This window comes from Sturnira hondurensis, unplaced genomic scaffold, assembly GCF_014824575.4.
Source record: "Sturnira hondurensis isolate 20B ecotype Veracruz unplaced genomic scaffold, ASM1482457v3 Scaffold0006437, whole genome shotgun sequence".
Lineage (NCBI taxonomy): Eukaryota > Metazoa > Chordata > Mammalia > Chiroptera > Phyllostomidae > Sturnira > Sturnira hondurensis.
The window spans coordinates 11064073-11083323 of NW_028079068.1; the positions used below are offsets into that span (position 1 = coordinate 11064073).

Genomic DNA, 19251 nt, shown 5'->3' on the forward strand with positions numbered 1-19251 from the left:
ATAGGGGGAGGGGTGCAGACACACACACACACACACACACACACACACACACACACACACACAAAACTAAAGAGGACTATGAAGGCAAATCCGTTGCTACCAAAAAAACTGAAAAACGCCAAAATGCATCAAGGCTGGAGGCAGCATAAGATGCACAGATAGCAATAAAGATCATTAGGAAACTATACTGGCAGGTGCCAAAAGGACGTTCCTGAAGAAAGTATGTGTCTGCCTCAGAAAACTGTCAATGGGAAATCTTAGCAAGAAAATGAACTCTACAGGCAAAAAAGCGCACCATCCCCAAGGTTTCATTCAGCTTCTAGAAGGCACTGGATTGTAAACCTAGGCTCATCTGGCCCTAATGTAGAGGAATGGTCATTGTGTTTCCCAAAATAGGTATATACAACTTTCCCCCCTGCAGCTGAACAGTCAAGAAAGAGCCTTTCGATTACTCCAACATCTTCACCCAAAACAATGACACTAAGGGAACTACTGTTAAGAATGCCACAGCAGGCACATATAGAAATTAATATACATACATTGTAACTCAGCAAGGTAAGCCGCAGGCCTGATAGCATCCACAGTCAACAACGAGCAGATACAATTGAGTCTCCTGTGGCTCAAAGGCCATTAGCAACAAGTCTGTGGACTGCTCAGAACTCTCTGCTATGAAGAATGTATATCAATGTATCTCACTCACTAAGAGAGGCAAACTTCTTGACAAAAGTCCAATTAATGTAGGTAACAGCGTTTAATCTATAATCTGCAGTAACTGGCCACAGAGAAAGAAAAGCTCAAAAGAATCCCATTGCTTAGTAGAGACAAGCTACTACTACATCTAGGCAAAGGTGAGCTGGCAAGACATTTATGATGTGCAATCACAAGGAACATCAGGCAAAGTTTCAGCCAGCTTGGGAAGACAATATAACAGGAAGATACAGTATTATATTTCATTCCTGCTATGCGTTAGGCTGAGCTCTAGCATTTTTTGCTTATAGTTGCCTTTACTTCCAGGTACCCAAGGCAAGCTTCCTGAGAGTCCACGCTAAGATTTACTAGCCATTCCTCTGTCACCACCCCCAGGCAATACAGTCCTCCCTACACATGACCTGAATCCCCTCTTTAATCATCAGTGACTATGGGAGTTGAAATGGATGGTGTATCACAGGAACAGAGGGTGAACTGATGAACCAAGAAGCCTTTTTGGGGCAGATGATCAAAATCAGCACCTCAACTGCTCACCATCCTCCCTTAGCTGGTTTTACTTCTCTTTATAGCAATGGCTGCTACCTGATTTTGCCACTGTCTCCCTTTCCCACATGCATGTGGGGACTTTATCGGTTTTGTTTATTGTTACAGTCTCAGTGCACAGAAGGGCACTGAAATACCTGTTGAATTAGTGAATAAATCCGTCAACTAACAAAGATATCTATTCAGCCAAGAGATCATAATTGTGCAAGGGTAGAGTCCTAACCCCTGAACACTCGTTCAGACACAGCCTTTGGGGAGCTCAAAAGTGTGTCATCTGTTTTTATGGAGTACCTACATACTCAAAGGATGCTCACACAGTTCTCTCACTTAGAAGCAACCTCAGAAAAAATGAAGTTTGAGGAAATGACAGTCCTTAAACTTGTCCTAAAATCTGTACTTGACCTTTTCCCACTAAGATGTTCCAGTCATAGTGAGAATTAAACAGGGATTTTATGAAGAGATAATTTTAATATAACTGGAAAGAAATATCTTCTAAGTCATAATAATTAAAAAAGGGTAAAGCAACATAGTGACAGTTTAGGTGATGAGATAGGAGGTTAAGTGTAAGCCCTAGTTTCAATCCTGCCTTTCCAGAATATAAAACAGTACCTCTATAGATGCATAGGCAACAGCCCTGGAAAATTTCACATTCAATGCCTGAAAACAAAGGAGCTACAGAAAACACATAAGCTGAAGTACTTTGGTGAATCAGCAGCTAAACTCCTGGGACTTCTGAGCCACACAGGCTCTATTCGGGGACACGACTCACCCCAGATATGTCTGCGACACGGTGGATAGGCACTTCCTTCTTGCTATGCAATCCTTTGCCATTCTTAATAGCTCTGTGGAAGAAAAAACCCAATTAAAAAACAAATCACAGAGGGAAGGGGTAGGAGGGTGAGAAAATGGGGTGAGAAGAAAGGTCATTCAAGGAGGGGTCTACCATTCGCTGCACAAAGTCCACAGACTGCGGAGTCCTGTGCACTCTGCACAGGACCGAGTAGCCAGTCTCTGCGAGAGTATTTGGTGGAGGGAAATGACAAGCCTGCTCTTCTGAACCCAGTTATCAGCACGTGGCTGCTAGTTTCAGCTAACAGTGCGCCTGGTAATCAGAGAGCTCCCGGAACTTGTTTCCAAGTTAGAAGCATTGTTCCAGGCACAACAGAATCAGTTGGAAGAGTACAATCTTAAGACACAGAAGTAATAATGTTTCCTTCTGTGTTTAATCACATGAAACATTTAAAATGCAAAATATGTAACTAGTGTTTCAATTCTAATGGAAATAAGTTCCTTCCAGGTAAAAAAAAATTGCTGTGAATGAAGCAATATTGTATGGAAAAGCCATTTACAGTAGAGGGAAAATTAGCAAAGGCTACATAACTGACATTAAACCTCATTTTCAATCAGTCTCAGTTTGTAATAACAGTGGACTTAGCAGGGGACTCTGGGACTTTGTCACATATCTGACCACCGGTTGGTTTGCTCCAATCTCCCATTTTTTATCTCATAATTCCCTGAATGGTAACAGGGACAGAAGCCTAAGCATCACTGGGTATATCACTCATGTAACAATGAAGGACTGGTGAATAAAAACTGATGGGTAAATCATTCAAGTCACTACACTATCAGATAAGACCTTCTTGTGTCCTGCCAGTCTGCAGACCCAAGCAGGGGACATTTCTGAGTTTGGAGAATAGAGGTCCAAGGGTGTGCCCACCCTGTGGACCAGCCTTTTTAGAGTTTCTGAATTCCAGACAGTGAAAACTGTCCAGACTGGGGTCAATATTTCAAGCCCTCACCCCAATAACCACAATTCTACAGTCTTCCCACCAAGTTCTCACTAAATAACCAGCAACAGAGGACACTGCTCTGTAGGGGTTACTTTCAGGTCTTAACTTTCTCAATCAAACTCATAAACCGAATGAGGTGAATGTTGTTTGGTGCAAAGTGGAAAAGTGTGGGGTCAATGGACACGGCCCTCCCCACAACCATGACTGAGGGCTGTTCAGACTGCCACTGGCCAGAAGGAATGTGTATTATTTTGGGAATGGACTGTAACTCCTCCTTATCTCCTTTTGGGAATGTCTTCTTGTCTGGTGACTGCTTCTCGGCCTTTTCCTTCTGCACAGGCACACTGAAGTAATGTAGCTACAGGCCACACGTAGGTTTGTGCAACCCGGACCCAGGTGCCTCCGCCTGGGACCCTTTATAACGAGCCTCAGACTGGAGGTCGCTCTCACTCCGACCCGCCGCTGTTGGTGCACTCCCCTGCCGCGCGAGTGGTAAATGGCACGTCCACATCTGCTAGTCCTCGGGTGGTTTTCTTCAGAGGATCACGAACACTCAAAACAGACCCTGGCTTTGGGCTCCTGTGTTACAGTCATATTTTGTCATATTTCTTACATACTTGGGCCATCACCATTTACTCCTTACCCTTCCTCCATTACAGGGTATCTATCTGCCTTTCTCCCAACTGATATAAAATTCTTCCTGTTCAGGAACAACAAATGTTTCCTTTACTATCTGGTTTTCATTCCGTGATGATGGTAAGATATGAAAGCACAGAGTTAACAAGAAAAAAAACACACCATCATATACTCCCTCTGAACTGAACTGCTAACTGGAAGAAAGCATTTCCAAGTTCCTTGAATCCCAGGGCTCCCTCCTGAACTTGAATCAAGGGCTTCTTCAGCTCTAGAAATTGCAAACAGGTCAGATGCTTCCTTTTTACAATTTAGTCCAATGATTTATCATTCTAGGAGCCTGTTAATGATCATGGACCAGGGCTGGTTCTCAGGGTCTGTCCCAGTCCCTTGGGATTTAGAAGCTAACAGGAGAGGACCAGAGGGCGGTTTATATGGGAAACCACTGGCTGGAATCCAACAAGAGCTCATACTCATCCTCTGCCACCAACAGCCCCCTTCCCCATTCTGCTTCCGCGAACTCCAGGGAGCTGCCCTGGGAAGGACAAAGCCTCCGAGGCAAGTGCACAGCCTCCCTGATTGCAGCTCGCCTTCCTTCAAAGCCAGGCCCACTAAGCTTTCTGCAGGTCCTCTCGGGGCCCAAACTGCTTACAGCCTCATCTTCTTCTAACAAGGACAAGTGAAATAAATGGACCTGCCCTGTAACAGACAACGTGTGAGGGCACTGCTGAACGTGTGACCTCTCCTGGAGGCTAGCAAGCATGTCATGTATGAGAAAAGAACTGGGTCTGAGCAGTAAGTTCGAAAACAGAGGTTCTCCAGGCAAAGGAAGTAAGGCGATAAATCAAAATTCTTTCCTTTTGTGACCCCAAAGTAGCTCTGTGCCACAGGCAAAAATCCAAGACTTCACTGAAAAGATTAAGCGTGCAAAGGAAAAAACATAATGCCTCAAACCAAAAACCATGAATGATAGTGTGCATAAGGCATTTTAAAACATATAAACTAGAATTCTTTAAAATTAAGTCTTAAAAAATGTTTATGATCTACTTTGTTTCTAAAAAGGGTATTATCAGACACTTATTTACATTCAGGTATTAATTTTGGGAAAACCTTCAAAGACTATCTTTTCATACTTATGACTGCTAAATTAAATCAATTCAGGTTCACTCAAGAGGCAGCAAGAGAGTAATACTATAACATCACATATAAACTGAGAAACAGTTCTCATTGTTGTTAACAAAACAGAGGCAAAATTAAAAGTTAATAATTCATAAACACTAAGTACAAATTACGCCCGCCTACGGAGCACTCTGAAGTGTGAGTGGTGCACTGGACCCAGGCTGCAGAACGTGAGGGCTCTCTGAGAAATGAGCTAAACAGTATACAATTCAGTCTGGGTCTCCTTCCCTGTGCTGGGGTTGCTTTGGTTCTTGTTCCCACACTGCTGTAGAGATGACCTGGGTGAGTCATCCCCAGAACTCCTCCCCCTGCCTGACACAGGCTAATAACGCCACAGCCAAGAGCTTTTCCTTAAGACAGTAACTGGGGGAAGTGCCCAGTGTAGAAATTCACACACGTATCTCAGAGAGGAAAGGAGTAAACACCGAGAGTGGCAGGCTTGCCCCGTTCTTTGGCAAAGGGAGTACACTGGAGTGTGCATCTCTGTTCCCGGACCAGGAGGCCATAGGACATGACTGCCTCCTAACAGCAGAATAGATGGTACAGTCAAGACCTGGGTTCTGCTGCCCTGTCACTGCTTCTCAGTGGGGCTCCCTGTGCATCTTACATAACCCAGTTTCTGTGGGACAGGTTTGGGGAGTTCTGGCGTTGAGACATGGGAGGGCAGTCGGCTAGCAGGTCTGCTTCCACTGATAACCTGCTCCACAAAGCAAACACCAGCACCCCTCCGCACATTCCCTCTCCCTGCAGGCTGCAACCACAGCTCAACATCCCTTTTCATTAGGCAAGGAATGAAACTTCTGACTTCTAAACTTCACCTGCTGCGTCTGCTTAATAGCTGCTTTCTCACAAAGGCAGGCTGGTGCTCAGGCCAGCCAGCAGAAAGGAAGCAGTGGGGCAGAACACAGCCTGCTCCTCTCAGAAGCTTTGTCTCCAGGAAGCAGCAGTGCAAAGATGGCAAAGACCAGCGGTATCAATAACGGACAGAAATCATCACCAGCCGGGAAAAGTGAGCACATGTCCCCATTCATACAAACGGGCAAAGGTCGGAAGATAAATTAAAAACTCAGCTTTCTAGGTTGCTTCTAGAAGCCTTCAGAAGCTATACTTGTGGGAGAATTTCATTCCAATCACTAGAAACACTCTTCTTTCTTTGAACAGCAAAGTTTAAAATTCCCACACAGGAGATGCTACTGCCTCCCCACTAGATAATAAAGCCCTCATCTATTAAACAAGATTACCCCCACCGCCTTCGCACAGCAGGGTTAGAACGCCAGCACACTTTATGCCACAGGCGGCAAACACAAGGCCCGTGGGCCGCATCCGGCCCTCCACCTTGTTTCTACCCAGTGGCAGCACTGAGCTCCTTGCCCCTAGTTAAGGAATAGTTACATTTACACAGTCCTAAAATGACATTCAGCCCTTTAAAGGCAACCACAAGGCTGAGGTGGCCCCCCAGTGAAAATGAGTTTCACACCCCTCCCTGCTTTATGTGATGAAACTGAGTTTGCTCTTAGGTTTTGGGGTTCCTTACTCGGACAGGAAAACCTACAGACCAACCCTCTTCAAGGCACCACTGACTTATAAACAGTTCATATTGGGCCACCAAGCCAACAGACCATAATCTCAATCTCAACTCAGTGATGGTAGGTTGTCATTCTGAACAAATCTTCTTGAGACTAAAAGAAAGACAAAGGATCTACGGATAGATGCTGCCTGATGCCAACCACAAAATAGCTGTCACATCAGGAATTCTTAACCTGGAGTGAGCTTCACACATAGAATGCTCAAAGTATCTATGAACCCTAAAATGAGAAAATTATATGTGAATTTTGCTGAGGAATAGGAGCATCCAATAGTTTCACAAAAAGAAAGAGTTTCATTTATAAAGAAAGTGAAGTGATGGAAAGCAAAAATGGCACACGACAGAGAATTAGCAGAGAAATAATGGGGCAAAGAAAGCTAGAGAGCTGAAAGCTACAGTTATCAGAAGCTCCGGAATCCGTCATTTCCCTTAAACAATGCTTACATGGTAACCAGAAACCAAAGTGTTCCGAACTCAGTTTCTGCTTCACTGCGCACATCCCATACTTTCCTCCTTCCCAACTGCGCTCACCTGGCCCTTCTGCCACCCCACGGGGCCGGATCCTCACCAGTTTATCCCAAGATAACATCGAGGACATTTCACTGAATTCAACCCACCCCTCTGATGCTGCACACTACTCTGAGTCAACATTGTGCCCCACTGCCGTGTGACTTCTCACAGAAATCCAATCCATCATTTTGCTCCTTGACGTCCACCTAAAACAAAGACCACCAACCCATGACGGCAAGTGTGAATTTTAGTGCTTGGCTCTCTGGGACCTCTACCATGGGACCCCAGTTTACATCTTCACATGGTTTCTATGTTATTCCTTCCAATCAAGTTAGGCCCATTTTCTCCAACTCTGTGAACGAAAGTCATTCACTATGCGTGTCCTTCCAGGCCCAAAGTACAGAATAAAAAGGAGTTACAGTTACCACATCAGGAATTCTTTACCTGAGATCCTAAGTAAGCTATAGTTTGTATGATGGGAGTATTTACACATGACTTTGAAATGGTAGTGAAATGATATGAATATACATATTGGGGGGGCAGGATGAATTCAGCATAGAATTATAAACTGCAATATATTACTTTCAAAGTGCACGATGTGTTCATCTTCATTTCTATGGCTAGAATTCAGGCCCTTTGAGGGTTCGGATCCTACCCTTAATATTTGCTATCGTATTTAACACAGAGCTCTGTTCACATAGTTATATAAACCCAAGGCATCTAGTTCAGTTATTGTGTGCCTAGTAAAGCTGAACAAATGACTGGTGACTGACTAATGCAGAACACTGCAAGTCTTTCGGGTTGGAGACATGGATAATGCCAAAGTGACCGCAGGGCGGAAGAGTGCGGCTTGCTGGCTCTTCTGGATGCCCTGTGTCAGGAAATACGCATGTTTTCAGGCATGTTGGTTTTACTTGCAATGGTCACGGCAGAAGAGCCTGGCCTCTGAAGAGAAGCAGAGGGTACACCAAGGATGAAAGCATCGCATCTCCCTCAGCAAGTCTCCTAGAACTACAGATACAGATAACAATCTGAATGGCAGTGAGTGGGAGCAAAACTCTGACCACCATAAACAACGAACAATAAAACAACCAAGTGGCAGGATTGTACGAAACTCCTACTAGACAATACGGGAGAGGTTAAAAAGCAGAACAAAGAGTGAATAACTTGCTAAACTTTGAAGGCACCTCTCATTGTGTTTCAGGTCACACTGATAAATAGTGTTTCCGCATGAACCAAATACAGGCATCAATGAAATATAGCAGCAATAAACAACTCCTTTGGCCTCTCTACTGGTTCCTTGCCAGCTGGAGGAAGCAACAGGGTCCTGACACTCAGAAAATAAGATAACAGAGCAGGCACAGGTGCAGAATGGTAGGTGGGGGTGCTAAGATTGTGTGGCTGCATTTTCAACGAAATCAGAATTACTGGTAAGAAAGAAAAGATGGAGCTTACACAGACTGGAAATGAGGAGACTGAGTCCTACAGCCAAGGGGGAGGTGGGCAGACTAATGACTCGGTAGGTATTACAAGGCAGTGAATCAACTAACATCATTTCATGTAAAATTAATATAAGAAATGAAGACCCGGTGCGCCAGGTGTGACAACGGACCTTCAGTACTTAGTAGAGAGAGGAGGAAAAACCAAGCTCTGTGGCAGAGAACCACCAGAGAACAGGCATAACAGTGCTAGACTGATGGGAAACACGAACAAACCTGCTGGCCCTGATTAGGACCACAGGACTATAGTGCTGGGTAGAAATGGTCGATATCAGTCCAAATATTCTTCAGAGAGCAAGGCTTCAGAAAGGTGGGATCAGATGCAATGACAGCTTCAAAGTGCCTCAACGACACTGGTTCTTTAGTTTCTCACATCTTAGTCACAAAGGCCAAAATAGCCACCAGAAAAAAAGTTGGTGTTACAACGATTCATGAATTCTATTCCAAGATAAAGCTATTATTAACATAATTTCTAAGTGCTTAAACACACAGGCCCATCCACTTGTACATCAAGAAAAAGGTAGGAAATGTTTTGTAGTCTTTCCACCCCCAGAAACAATCACGTTTTACACTATTTTTGAAAAATTATTTTATTGGCCCTAGCTGGTGTAGCTCAGTGGATTGAGCACGGGCCTGTGAACCACATGATCGCAGTTCAATTCCCAGTTAGGGTACACGCCTGGGTTGCAGGCCAGTTCCCAGCAGGGGACTCACGAAAGGCAACCATACATTGATATTTCTCTCCTTCTCTCCTTCCCTTCCCCTCTAAAGATAAATAAATAAAATCTTAAAAAAATATTTTATTTGTTGTTCAATTACAGTTGTCAGCATTTTCTCCCCACCTGTCCTCCCCACCCCAGCCAAACCCACCTTCCTCCCTTGCTTCCACCCTCCCCCTTGATTTTGTCCATGTGTCCTTTACAGTTATTTCTGAAAATACTCCCCCCATTACCTCCTCCCCCCTCCTCTCTGGCTATTGTTAGATTGTTCTTGATTTCAATGTCTCTGGATATACGTTGTCCGCTTTTTTCTTTTGTTGACTATGTTCTCTACCTAAAGGTGAGATCATATGGTATTTGTCCCTCACCTCCTGGCTTATTTCACTTAGCATAATGTTCCCCAGTCCCATCCACGCTATTGCAAAAGGTAGAAGCTCCTTCTTTCTCTCTGCTGTGTAGTATTACATTGTGTAAATGGGCCATAGTTTTTTGATCCACTCATTTCCTGATGGGCACTTAGGTTGCTTCTAGCACTTGGTTATTATAAATTGTGCTGCTATGAACATTGGGGTGCACAGGTTCTTTTGGGTTGGTGTTTCAGGGCTCTTAGGATATAGTCCTAGCAGTGGAATTGCCTGGTCAAAGGCAGTTCATTTATAGTTTTCTGAGAAAATTCCATACTGTTTTCCACAGTGGCTGCACCAGTCTGCATTCCCACCAACAGTGCACTAGGGTTCCCATTTCTCCACATCCTCACCAGCACTTGTTTGTTGATTTGTTTATGATAGCCATTCTGACCAGTGTGAAGTGGTATTTCATTGTGGTTTTAATTTGCATCTCTCTTACATCATTTTTAATAGCTGCAAATAAAGCCATCATATGAATCTATGTTCCATAATTTAATCAACTGCCTGCTGCTATATATTTATGTAAATATAATACTTCTAGTAATATAAATAATGTCACAAAAAATAACTTTCCAATAAACTGTTGGGTCTTGCTATTTCTTCCTTTGGAAAATTTCACAGAAGTGTAACTGCTGTGTCACAGGATAGCAAAGCACCACTGTTTTCCATTTCCAAACAGAACACGCCTTGCCTCATGGGTTCTATTTGTGGTTAAGCCTTTGATTTAGGTGCTCCTTCCCCATGCATCCCAGACACCCACTTACATCTCCATTCTCACACAATTATACTTGCAATTATTTACTTGCTCCTCCAAATCCCCACAGAATGTGTATTTCTGTTTATATCCCCAATGCACCTGATAATGTATTTGTTATTGTAACATGAACAAGTCAGACAAAATGTTAATGTGTCTTTTGACTGACTGAAAAGCAACAGACTTACTGTTTGGAAATGGTTTTTCCAATGTGAGCTACATTTACTGGGATCTGCTGGAAAAGATTCATTGACAGCCACTAGAAATTTGGATCCCTATACCTAATGCAGAGGCAAAGGAATGAGAAGTAATACATTTCAACTTCTGAGCCTAAAGCTGAAGTGGGGAGTCAGGGGCAGCTTAGGATAAAACAGAAATGCATGGAGGAGTTTATAAGAAATTCAGATGCTAAGAATCCTGCAAATGAAAGAAAGCTATGAAGTGGATTTCCCCTTCACCGGTAGCTATAAAATTCTGTTTATGCATTGATGTATCAGTGATTAATTATTCAAAATATAGTCCTCCTGAGAGATTCCCAAGGCTTACAGCAAAGTAGGATAGGGACATCTGTGATACAGACTCAGCCCTCTGACCCACTCAGCCACGTCACATTGCAGATGAACCAAATCAAGCAAGCACAGCAACCCTCAAGATGATTTCACATTAAATTAGCCAAGAGCTGGTGAAAGCTACTCAGAAGGAGTTGAATTAAAAGGCTGTGAATGCAGAGTATGAGGAAGGGGACAGAGATAAGAGTCAGGGGGAGTAACGAGCTGTTCAACTGACTTGAGGGAACAAGGAGGGCTGTCACCACAGGGAAGGCACTGTGAGGACACATACATGCAAAGAAATCCAAAGCCTGTTCATTCCATGCCGTACTCTGTTACTTACAACCACGACTATAATTCTAATTGCATTAAGACTATTCACCTGGCATAAAAGGACACACACTGTGATTTGTTTTACTCCGGGGAGTTACAGGTTAGTGTGGCGGTTCTGCGGCCTCAGTGTGCATCAGGGGCACCTGAAGGATGTTTTAAGCAACTGCTGGGACTCAGCTCCAGAGTTTCTGACTCAGTAGGTCTGGGGTGGGGACAGTTTAAGAGAAACCTTAGAATTCACATTTCTAACAAGTACCCAAGTGCCTATAACGTTGCTGGTCTGGGGACCACGCTTTGAGAATGACTGGTTTAGGGAGTCAAGTTATAAGGCACTGAGAAGAGTCAAGGGTCAAGTGTTATTACTCCATTGTTATGAACTATTTGGGATTAAAGTTATATCCCCAGTATGAAAATTTTTGAACATATTTTGAAATACATATTGAAAGCTCAAATATTTAGGACTGGTGTGAAAGGAGCAAGAGCCATTTGGCCAAGAGAGCAGTGAGACCAAAGGGAACAGACAAGGTGCTGCGGACAGAGGAATGGCCGTAGCTGCACTGGGCGGGGGTGTGTGGAGGGAGACCGACAAGCCCAATCAGCTAAGGCTGTCCCTCTGAAGGAACAGAACAAGTGCAGATTATTAATTACCAAAAAGATCAGGCAAAGAGGTCTATTTCTGACTATGAGTTCATTATCTGACCAGGACCTGGCAGAACCACCCACAGCTTTGTATTCAAAATAGAAGAAAAACACAATGAGTTCCAACTTTATCCCAACCCCCTCACTAGTCATCAAGGTAAGTCTCGCAGCTTGAGTTCTATCAGAGGAACTAGGGGTAGGAAGGGAAGAGAAGGATGGGATGAAGAGTGAACAGATCCTCTTAATATCCTGAAGGAAAAAACTATTTGGAAATGGAAACATTACACAGTGCTCCAGAAGTGGCCATTTGTGCTGCCTTAAATGCAGATTGATTACTGCTATTTGGATGTTGAGTGCATCATCTTTTCTGAAGAAAGGGAAAAGCTAAATTTCCCCACATTCAGCTGTGTCGTCCAATCACTTCCCCACACCAGCTCTTTTAATGCATTTTCCTGTTATCACAGGCTCTTGTAATAGCTGATCTACCCTATTCCCCAACAGTCAAACACCCCACACTGACAGGTGCTATAGCCCATTAGCAACCTCCTGACCGTGATACCTAACTGCAAGCCCAAAATGTAGTGGGGTGTGCACCTCCAGGGTTAAGAGAAGGAAGCTATCAGCAGACTGAAGAGAAAGAACAGCCTCCTTCCTCTCCACTGGCCTCCAACCTGCACTGGTCTGACGTAATGCAGCTGAGTGAAGGGGGCAGAAGGTCACCCTCCCAACCCCCGCTTTCTATGAAGCGTGGGCTAAAAGCCCCACTGTATCCTGGTGTTACAGGAATCTACAATTACAAGAGAGGGAAAGAGGAAAACTCCAAATCAAAGCTCTGTTTTTAACAGTATTCAGTAGGATCTAGTTTTATACAAAAAGGAATTTCACTTGTAGAGGTCATTAGATTGAAAGTGAGAAATCTTGGTTTATTTAAAGCTGTGTCATTAAACTATTGAGAAGATGAGAACAGAGGCTGGAGAGAAGAGATGATTTTCAAGGAGATGCTCTCCTGGGAAAATTTAATAGAAATGAGAGATGGAATAAAAAAGATGAACGGCAGGCAGTGTTAACAACACAGAGGGAGAAGAGAGGAGGGGCTAAGAAAACAGGTAAGAAAAGAGAAGAAATAGGAAAAATAGCAGTATCTAGAGACACTCTTAAAGTTATTTAATGTCTGTCCGTCTGGGATGGCATGCTTTGTAAGGCTTGAGTCTATTACCTTTTTTCTTTACCACTATTATCCCCAATGCCTAGGCACCAGGATACACTCATAAAAATGAGAATAAAGAAAAGGAATGAATGCAAAGCTATCACATACAAAGTAAACTAGCCTTGAACAACTGTTCCCAAAAGAGGAATGATTTGCTTTCTTGGAGAACTGGTTAACTCATGTAATCTACACCCTGTGATAGGTATATTAGTTCTAAAAATTTTATACACGTGCTCAAATTCAACACGATTTTCTCACTGGATTGGTATGCAGATGAAACTTGCTTCTTATTAAGATATTTAACAAATCAGTACTGTCTCAAACTCATAGTACTGAGCTCTTGCACTTAAGAAGCGTTGCAGCATAAAGTGTCGGCAAGTCTTCACATTACATTCATAATCAATACTATAAATGCCAGTTTAATTAAAGATGCAGAGAGGAAGGACCTTATCAAAAAGTTGTGTGCCCTGGCTGGTGTGGCTCAGTGGCCTGCAAACTGAAGGGTCACCGGTTCAACTCCCTGTCAAGGTACATGCCTGGGTTGCGGGCCAGGTCCTCAGTCGAGGGTGTGTGAGACGCAAATGGATTGATGTTTCTCTTCCTCTCTTTTTCCCTCCCTTCCCATCTGTCTGAAAATGAATAAGATCTTTTTTTAAAAGGTACTTTTTTCTCCCATTGAAATTTTGAGGAAAAAACTTCTATAAATCAGAAAAAATATGGAAAAACTTCTATAAATCAGAAAAAATGGGAGACTGGGAACGTCTTTCCCAGTAGCACTGAAAAGCAACATACCTTTACAAGTCACCGCTACAAATGCATGGAAATTGGTAGGCCCATCATGGCCCTGTGTAATTACATCACCAAGAGAGACTCTTACTTAAAAACAGGTTGACAGGACTTTAATCAAGAACTGGCACTGATGGGGTTTGGAGCCTGGAGATGCAGAAGTCAGCAAGGCAGGAGTACTAGTTGGTGGTTTTTATTTTTTAAAAAAAGAAATGTTGCAGGGTTGCTCAATCAGAAAACAGTCATTGTGGGGCCTGGGAAGAGAGAAAGCCAAGGCAGAGCTGAGAAAGGGGCGGGCTCATGCCTGCTTCTCAAAGGTAGAGGACAACACCACAGTTCTCTTAATCCGCAGTGTGCTGGGTAAGAAAGAGAAAACACAAGGAAAGATAAGAGAGAGCCTGCCCTTTTCTCTTCTCCCAAGATAACCCTAAGCTCATTATGTATGTCCAGAATGACTCTAAATTTATTTAAATTGGCTAGAACACTAGACTGTTCAAAATAACTGCTTTCCCACAGTCAAGCTGGGGCATCACTTTCTTTTTCTGAATACATATATCCTATCTTGATGTCACCAAATCTCAGGATTAAGAGGTGCCTTAAAGAAATAAAGCCCCAACTTCTGTGTTTTCCTGCAGTGAGCCACAGAGGCTAACAGTTTCTAGGAAACCTTAGGTAAGTATTACATTTTAAAATATAGTTACTGGTGGCTTTTGAAGAAGGCACACAGCTAATTTTCCCCAGGTATGATGTCCAAGAAAAGCAAGGCACACAGCAGGCTCTGATTAATTTCCAGCACCACCAGCTCTTCTTCAGTGTCCGTGATCAACTCAACAAAAGCCCACTTGGACGACCTCTAGAACGCTAAGGAAACTCACATTCTAGCCTGTTTAAAATCATACTGGATGTGGCATAACAGATGTATAGTACTGAGTATACAAACACCTCAGAAAGTAAGATGGGTCTTGATAACGACTCAGTATCTTGGAAAGCCCTCCGAAGGACATGAGAGATTGTCTGAGGGAGTCAAAGCCCTGTCTTAAGTTTGGTCCATCCATCAAGACTCAGCAGGCCAGTGGACTGAGACAAACCAAAGTTAACCAAGAACTGGGAATGTTGGAAAATCAACACCGAGAAATGAAAAATTAGGATGGAGCATAAAAGACATAACGTGTCACATTCCCTAAAAGAGCCCACATGACGTCCTTAAAAAGAAGAACCAAGTTCAGGAGTGTCACCAAGAAGTGTGGATTAGCTGCTAAGTTCTTTTTGCTAAAAATAAGAATGACATACACTAGAGCTCTCAGAACCCCAGACAAAATCAAGGGCTTTTCAAGGAAGCCCAGAAGAGAGCAAGGCCCGAGAGTACATACAAAAATGCCAAAACCTTATCTTGCCAGGACACAAGGTAATGAGAGAGGAGGTAGCTGATGACAGACAACTGAACTAGAAAGGAAGGTTCACGTGTTGGGAATTAGGGACTTATTTATCTGTGGAACAAAAAAGATTAGGCTTCCTCTAGATGTGCCATGTATTTGAGGCACAAGGGTTTCCCAAGAGCAGACAGGCGTCTACATGAACGAGCGTGGAAGGGCTGACAAACTGGACAGAGCTGCTGAAGTGGTGTGAGGGTGTTTCTGGAGGCAGGTGAATATGCTTGGAAGCAGTAGGCAAGCTGCAAATTGGTATTCTTCTTCCTTTTCAGGCTCACCTGGTCTCCCAAGGGGTGCATACCGCAACACTTCCTGAGCTCCCATCAGATGATCTGAGAAAGGCTGGCAGATCATACCCATTTTGCAGAGGAAGCAGCGCCGCACAGCCCTGCGAAAGCTCATCAGTTCCTGGGCAGGCAGGTCCACTAACCGGGTTAAGTCAGACTTAATAGGCTGCCCTTTCCTCAAAGCTTGTAGTGTTTCTCTGAAAGGATTAATGACCAAGCAGTGCTCTGAAAAGTCAAGTCAGTGGAGGAGTACTGTGCACCACGCTGGTTTCACTAGGGATAGACAGAGATCCAGGGATCAGAGACAAAGAAATCCTTGGGATCAACACCCTTGAGGGGACGGCCTAAAGAACCACTTACTGTTTACCAAACAAGTTCCAAACGGAAGGAGATCAACACAGCAGATATTATTAACTTGGCCTTTGCATTGACACAGTATCTCAAGAAATTTTACTTGGGAAATTAATTGAAACTGGCTTGGTTCAGTACACAATCACTGAAGATTAAAACGTGGCTAAAGGATGACAAACAAAAGACAGTTGTGACAGTCTATGCAGTGAGAGACTTGAGGTCAACACCAAAGCCATTCTTGTCAAGGGGTTCTATTCAGGGCGGAGGAAGGCATAAATAACTCACTAATGAGATCTGCTGAGGACACTAAGCTGGGAGATAGAGGAAGCCTGTTGACACAGGCATAAAATTACAAGGCAGAGTTCAACTGGAAAAAAATACAGTTAATCTATCTTGGGGAAAACAACCCTAAACTCCCATAATATTCAACAGACAGGCAGGATAAGGGGCGGAAGAAGCACGTAAAAGAGTCTGACATGCTGTAATGTGACAGAGGAGAATGCTCAGGGAAAACCAGGAGTGAGTTATGGGGAATGGAGCACTTCAAGTTGCAGGCAAACCAAAATAAAGCAGAGTGTCAGAAAATATGGGGTCTTGATGTGAGGCCAACGTTATCATTTAAAATGGGGAGAGGTCATTCTACACTGAAAATATTTTTAGTGGCTACAAAACCTCCTATCTGGCAGGTGGTGCCGTTGTTCTCAGGTCTTAATTCATCTCGCTGGGGGTCAGCACCTAGAAGGCGGCACTGGGCTGCCATTCTGAGGCCCCGTGACCATACTGCTCCAAAGGGAGGCTCACAGTTCAGGCTGGCCACTGCTCCTACACCTTTATGAGGCCCCTACTGCCTCAGAGCAGTGCCTCATAGGTCTGGGGAAGGAGTCAATTTCTCTCTGCTGACTCAACCTGCAACAGGGCAGTGACCCTGAGCCAGTTTTTTCATCATCGGTCTGAAAGCAATGGCTCAACACAATTAGCTCCAGGCAGCTCACTGCTTTAGCAGGCAAGCATCCTGTTACCGTACATTCCTTCAGCTCAAAATGAGTACCAGACTAAAGAGGCTGTTTTCTTCTTAAAATCTAAAATTTTTAAAAAAATCCACTCTCTATGCCTATCCATTAAACATTAGTGCACAACACAGCTACTTCCAACAGCACAATCAGAGAGCTCGTTGCAGCCTCACTTTCCAGAGCAGCTATGCGAATTACTTGCACGTTCACCTACTGGTCAGAATTAAACACCCACTAGCGGCAGAGAGAACGCAGGGCAGAAACGGACTCTGGATCTCACTGTACTGCTAAGTGCTCTTGCTACCCTGGGAACGCACAACCTGTTTTTCATGTCACCACAGATCAAGCTGAGCATACACAGCACGGATTCCCCCCCCTCCGCCAATCCCACCTTAAGGATGGTCTAATCATTGTCCATTTCGCTACAGTAACTAGATCATCAAATAGTACTTAAGAGATGTGAAGCCACATTTCCCACGATGGGTTCTTTCAGCCCAGTTGATTTAGTGATAACATAGGCAGGGAGAGAAAAATGAGGAAGTGAGAAAGGATTAGAGAAACACCATTTACGGACTCCCCACCATATTACTTTATACTGACCATTAATGAGCCTTCAACAACCAAAGATAGTGGTATTCTCACTGAATTCTGTGTGCTCAAGAATTAGGTCCTCGACTAAAGAGTCCATTGGGAAAAACCCACAAGAAGGAATCCAAAAAGCTGCAGCAGACTGACAAACTGATTTCTTAACTGACATTCTGTGTGACATTGTACAGATGCTCTATCCATCAGGATGTGACATGTGTGAGAGGTAAATGTCACAGGGCAGGGCAATGTTCTGGGCCGAAGAGCAGGAGAAGTGACCTCAATAACGAAGTCTGAAGTGTACATAACAATGTGCCCAAACTCATTCCTCCTGTAACTATAGAGCACAACCTGGCAATCACCACACTTCTGAAACTAAGTAAGCACTAGATGGCAGAAAAATGGCTGAGTGAAGCATGCACCTGCAGTCACTTTGAAACAATAGACACATTTTGGTCAAGTTTAACAGTCTGCTGAGCTTGCCAAGTCAGTTCAGCAACGGTAGCTCAGTCCTTGTTCTGTTTCCGGGGAAGTCTGGGAAACACTCAACTACCTGCACCATCCAGTGACAGACGTCTCAGTGAGTAAAAGCCTTGAGGAATGTTGCTGGTAACAAATATTGCCGAGTTAAATACATGTCCTTCGGGCAACCAGCCACAGGGATAAAGGACAAAAGTAAAATGTCACAGGGCTTCTCAAATGCCCTCCTGCCAGCTGTCAGAAGTGTGAAGGCAAAACTCATTTCCTAATAAATGTTTTCATTTCCTTTGTACATGACAAAAGGCCCAGAGGTGATAAACGGGAGGGTTAGGGAGCAGAGGTCTCTGGAGGCAAGAAGTAGAGGCAAGTGTCCTGTACATGAAAGCAGGGCTTCACCGTTAGTCCCAGGGAATGATGACAGCAGTGATGACAAGGGTATCTTATATAGTACTTGAGCTACATCAAAAGATCATCTCTGATATATACCTATTATGCATATCTTAAAAACAGAGGCCCAAGTATACTTAATCCAGGTTTGAGGGCAAGTTTGAAGTGAGCCCCTTTTCTTTTCACAGGGAAAAACTCTAATAAAAGAACACAAGTTTTCTCAGCATACTATTTCTCATAACATTCTGCTGCCCAGGGTTAGGCAGGATATTGTGGACCCGGGAGAGTGGGGTCCTGGATCCCAGTGGTTTAATGATTAGTCATCTCACCTGGCCTCTGCAGCCAGCAGCTCATCATAGTGAGAGGATCTCTGATCATCATCCTGCCGGTATCTGATCACCGTGGCCAGACCTTTGCTGACAAGGGCCTCAGCAATGTTTCTGCAACAGAAAAGATGGGTCAGTGAGCACTAGAGGTGCATATGGGACTCAGTCAACAGAAATAATAACAATTAGCACCTGGAGGTCTTAACACGTCCTGGTAGAGGGCGGGGAGAAGCTGAGGACTTTAAGAGCAATGAATTACTAAGCTAGAAATCCAAATACAAGATGGAATAACACAGTTCCCTAGCTCAGCATTTTTTTGTCTAGTACAGTCAGATGCTGTATCAATCTATACATAAAAACGAGCAGAAAATATCTGTTAGAAGCACACATTAGGCCAGGCTATTTACAGAATGTTATAAACAAGCCACTACCCTCAAGAAAAGTCTGCTCTAAAACATCAGATACACAGATTTAAAAAAAAACATAAAAGCATGACCTAAATTTCTTAAAATCTCCTTTCTAGCCTATACTATAACTAGAAAATGTCTTGTTCCA

The 19251-nt window shown here is 43.6% G+C and overlaps 1 protein-coding gene across 1 annotated transcript in view; it reads right to left on the bottom strand.

Moving 5' to 3' along the window:
• Positions 1-19251, bottom strand: part of SND1 (staphylococcal nuclease and tudor domain containing 1) — a 422748-nt gene that overhangs the window by 172667 nt on the left and 230830 nt on the right. Inside the window, exons 13-14 of the mRNA XM_037049273.1 lie at positions 18700-18810; positions 2021-2093 (exon numbers count right to left, since the gene is read on the bottom strand). Coding sequence (XP_036905168.1) covers positions 2021-2093; positions 18700-18810 — 184 coding nt within the window. The remainder of the gene's footprint in view (positions 1-2020; positions 2094-18699; positions 18811-19251) is intronic.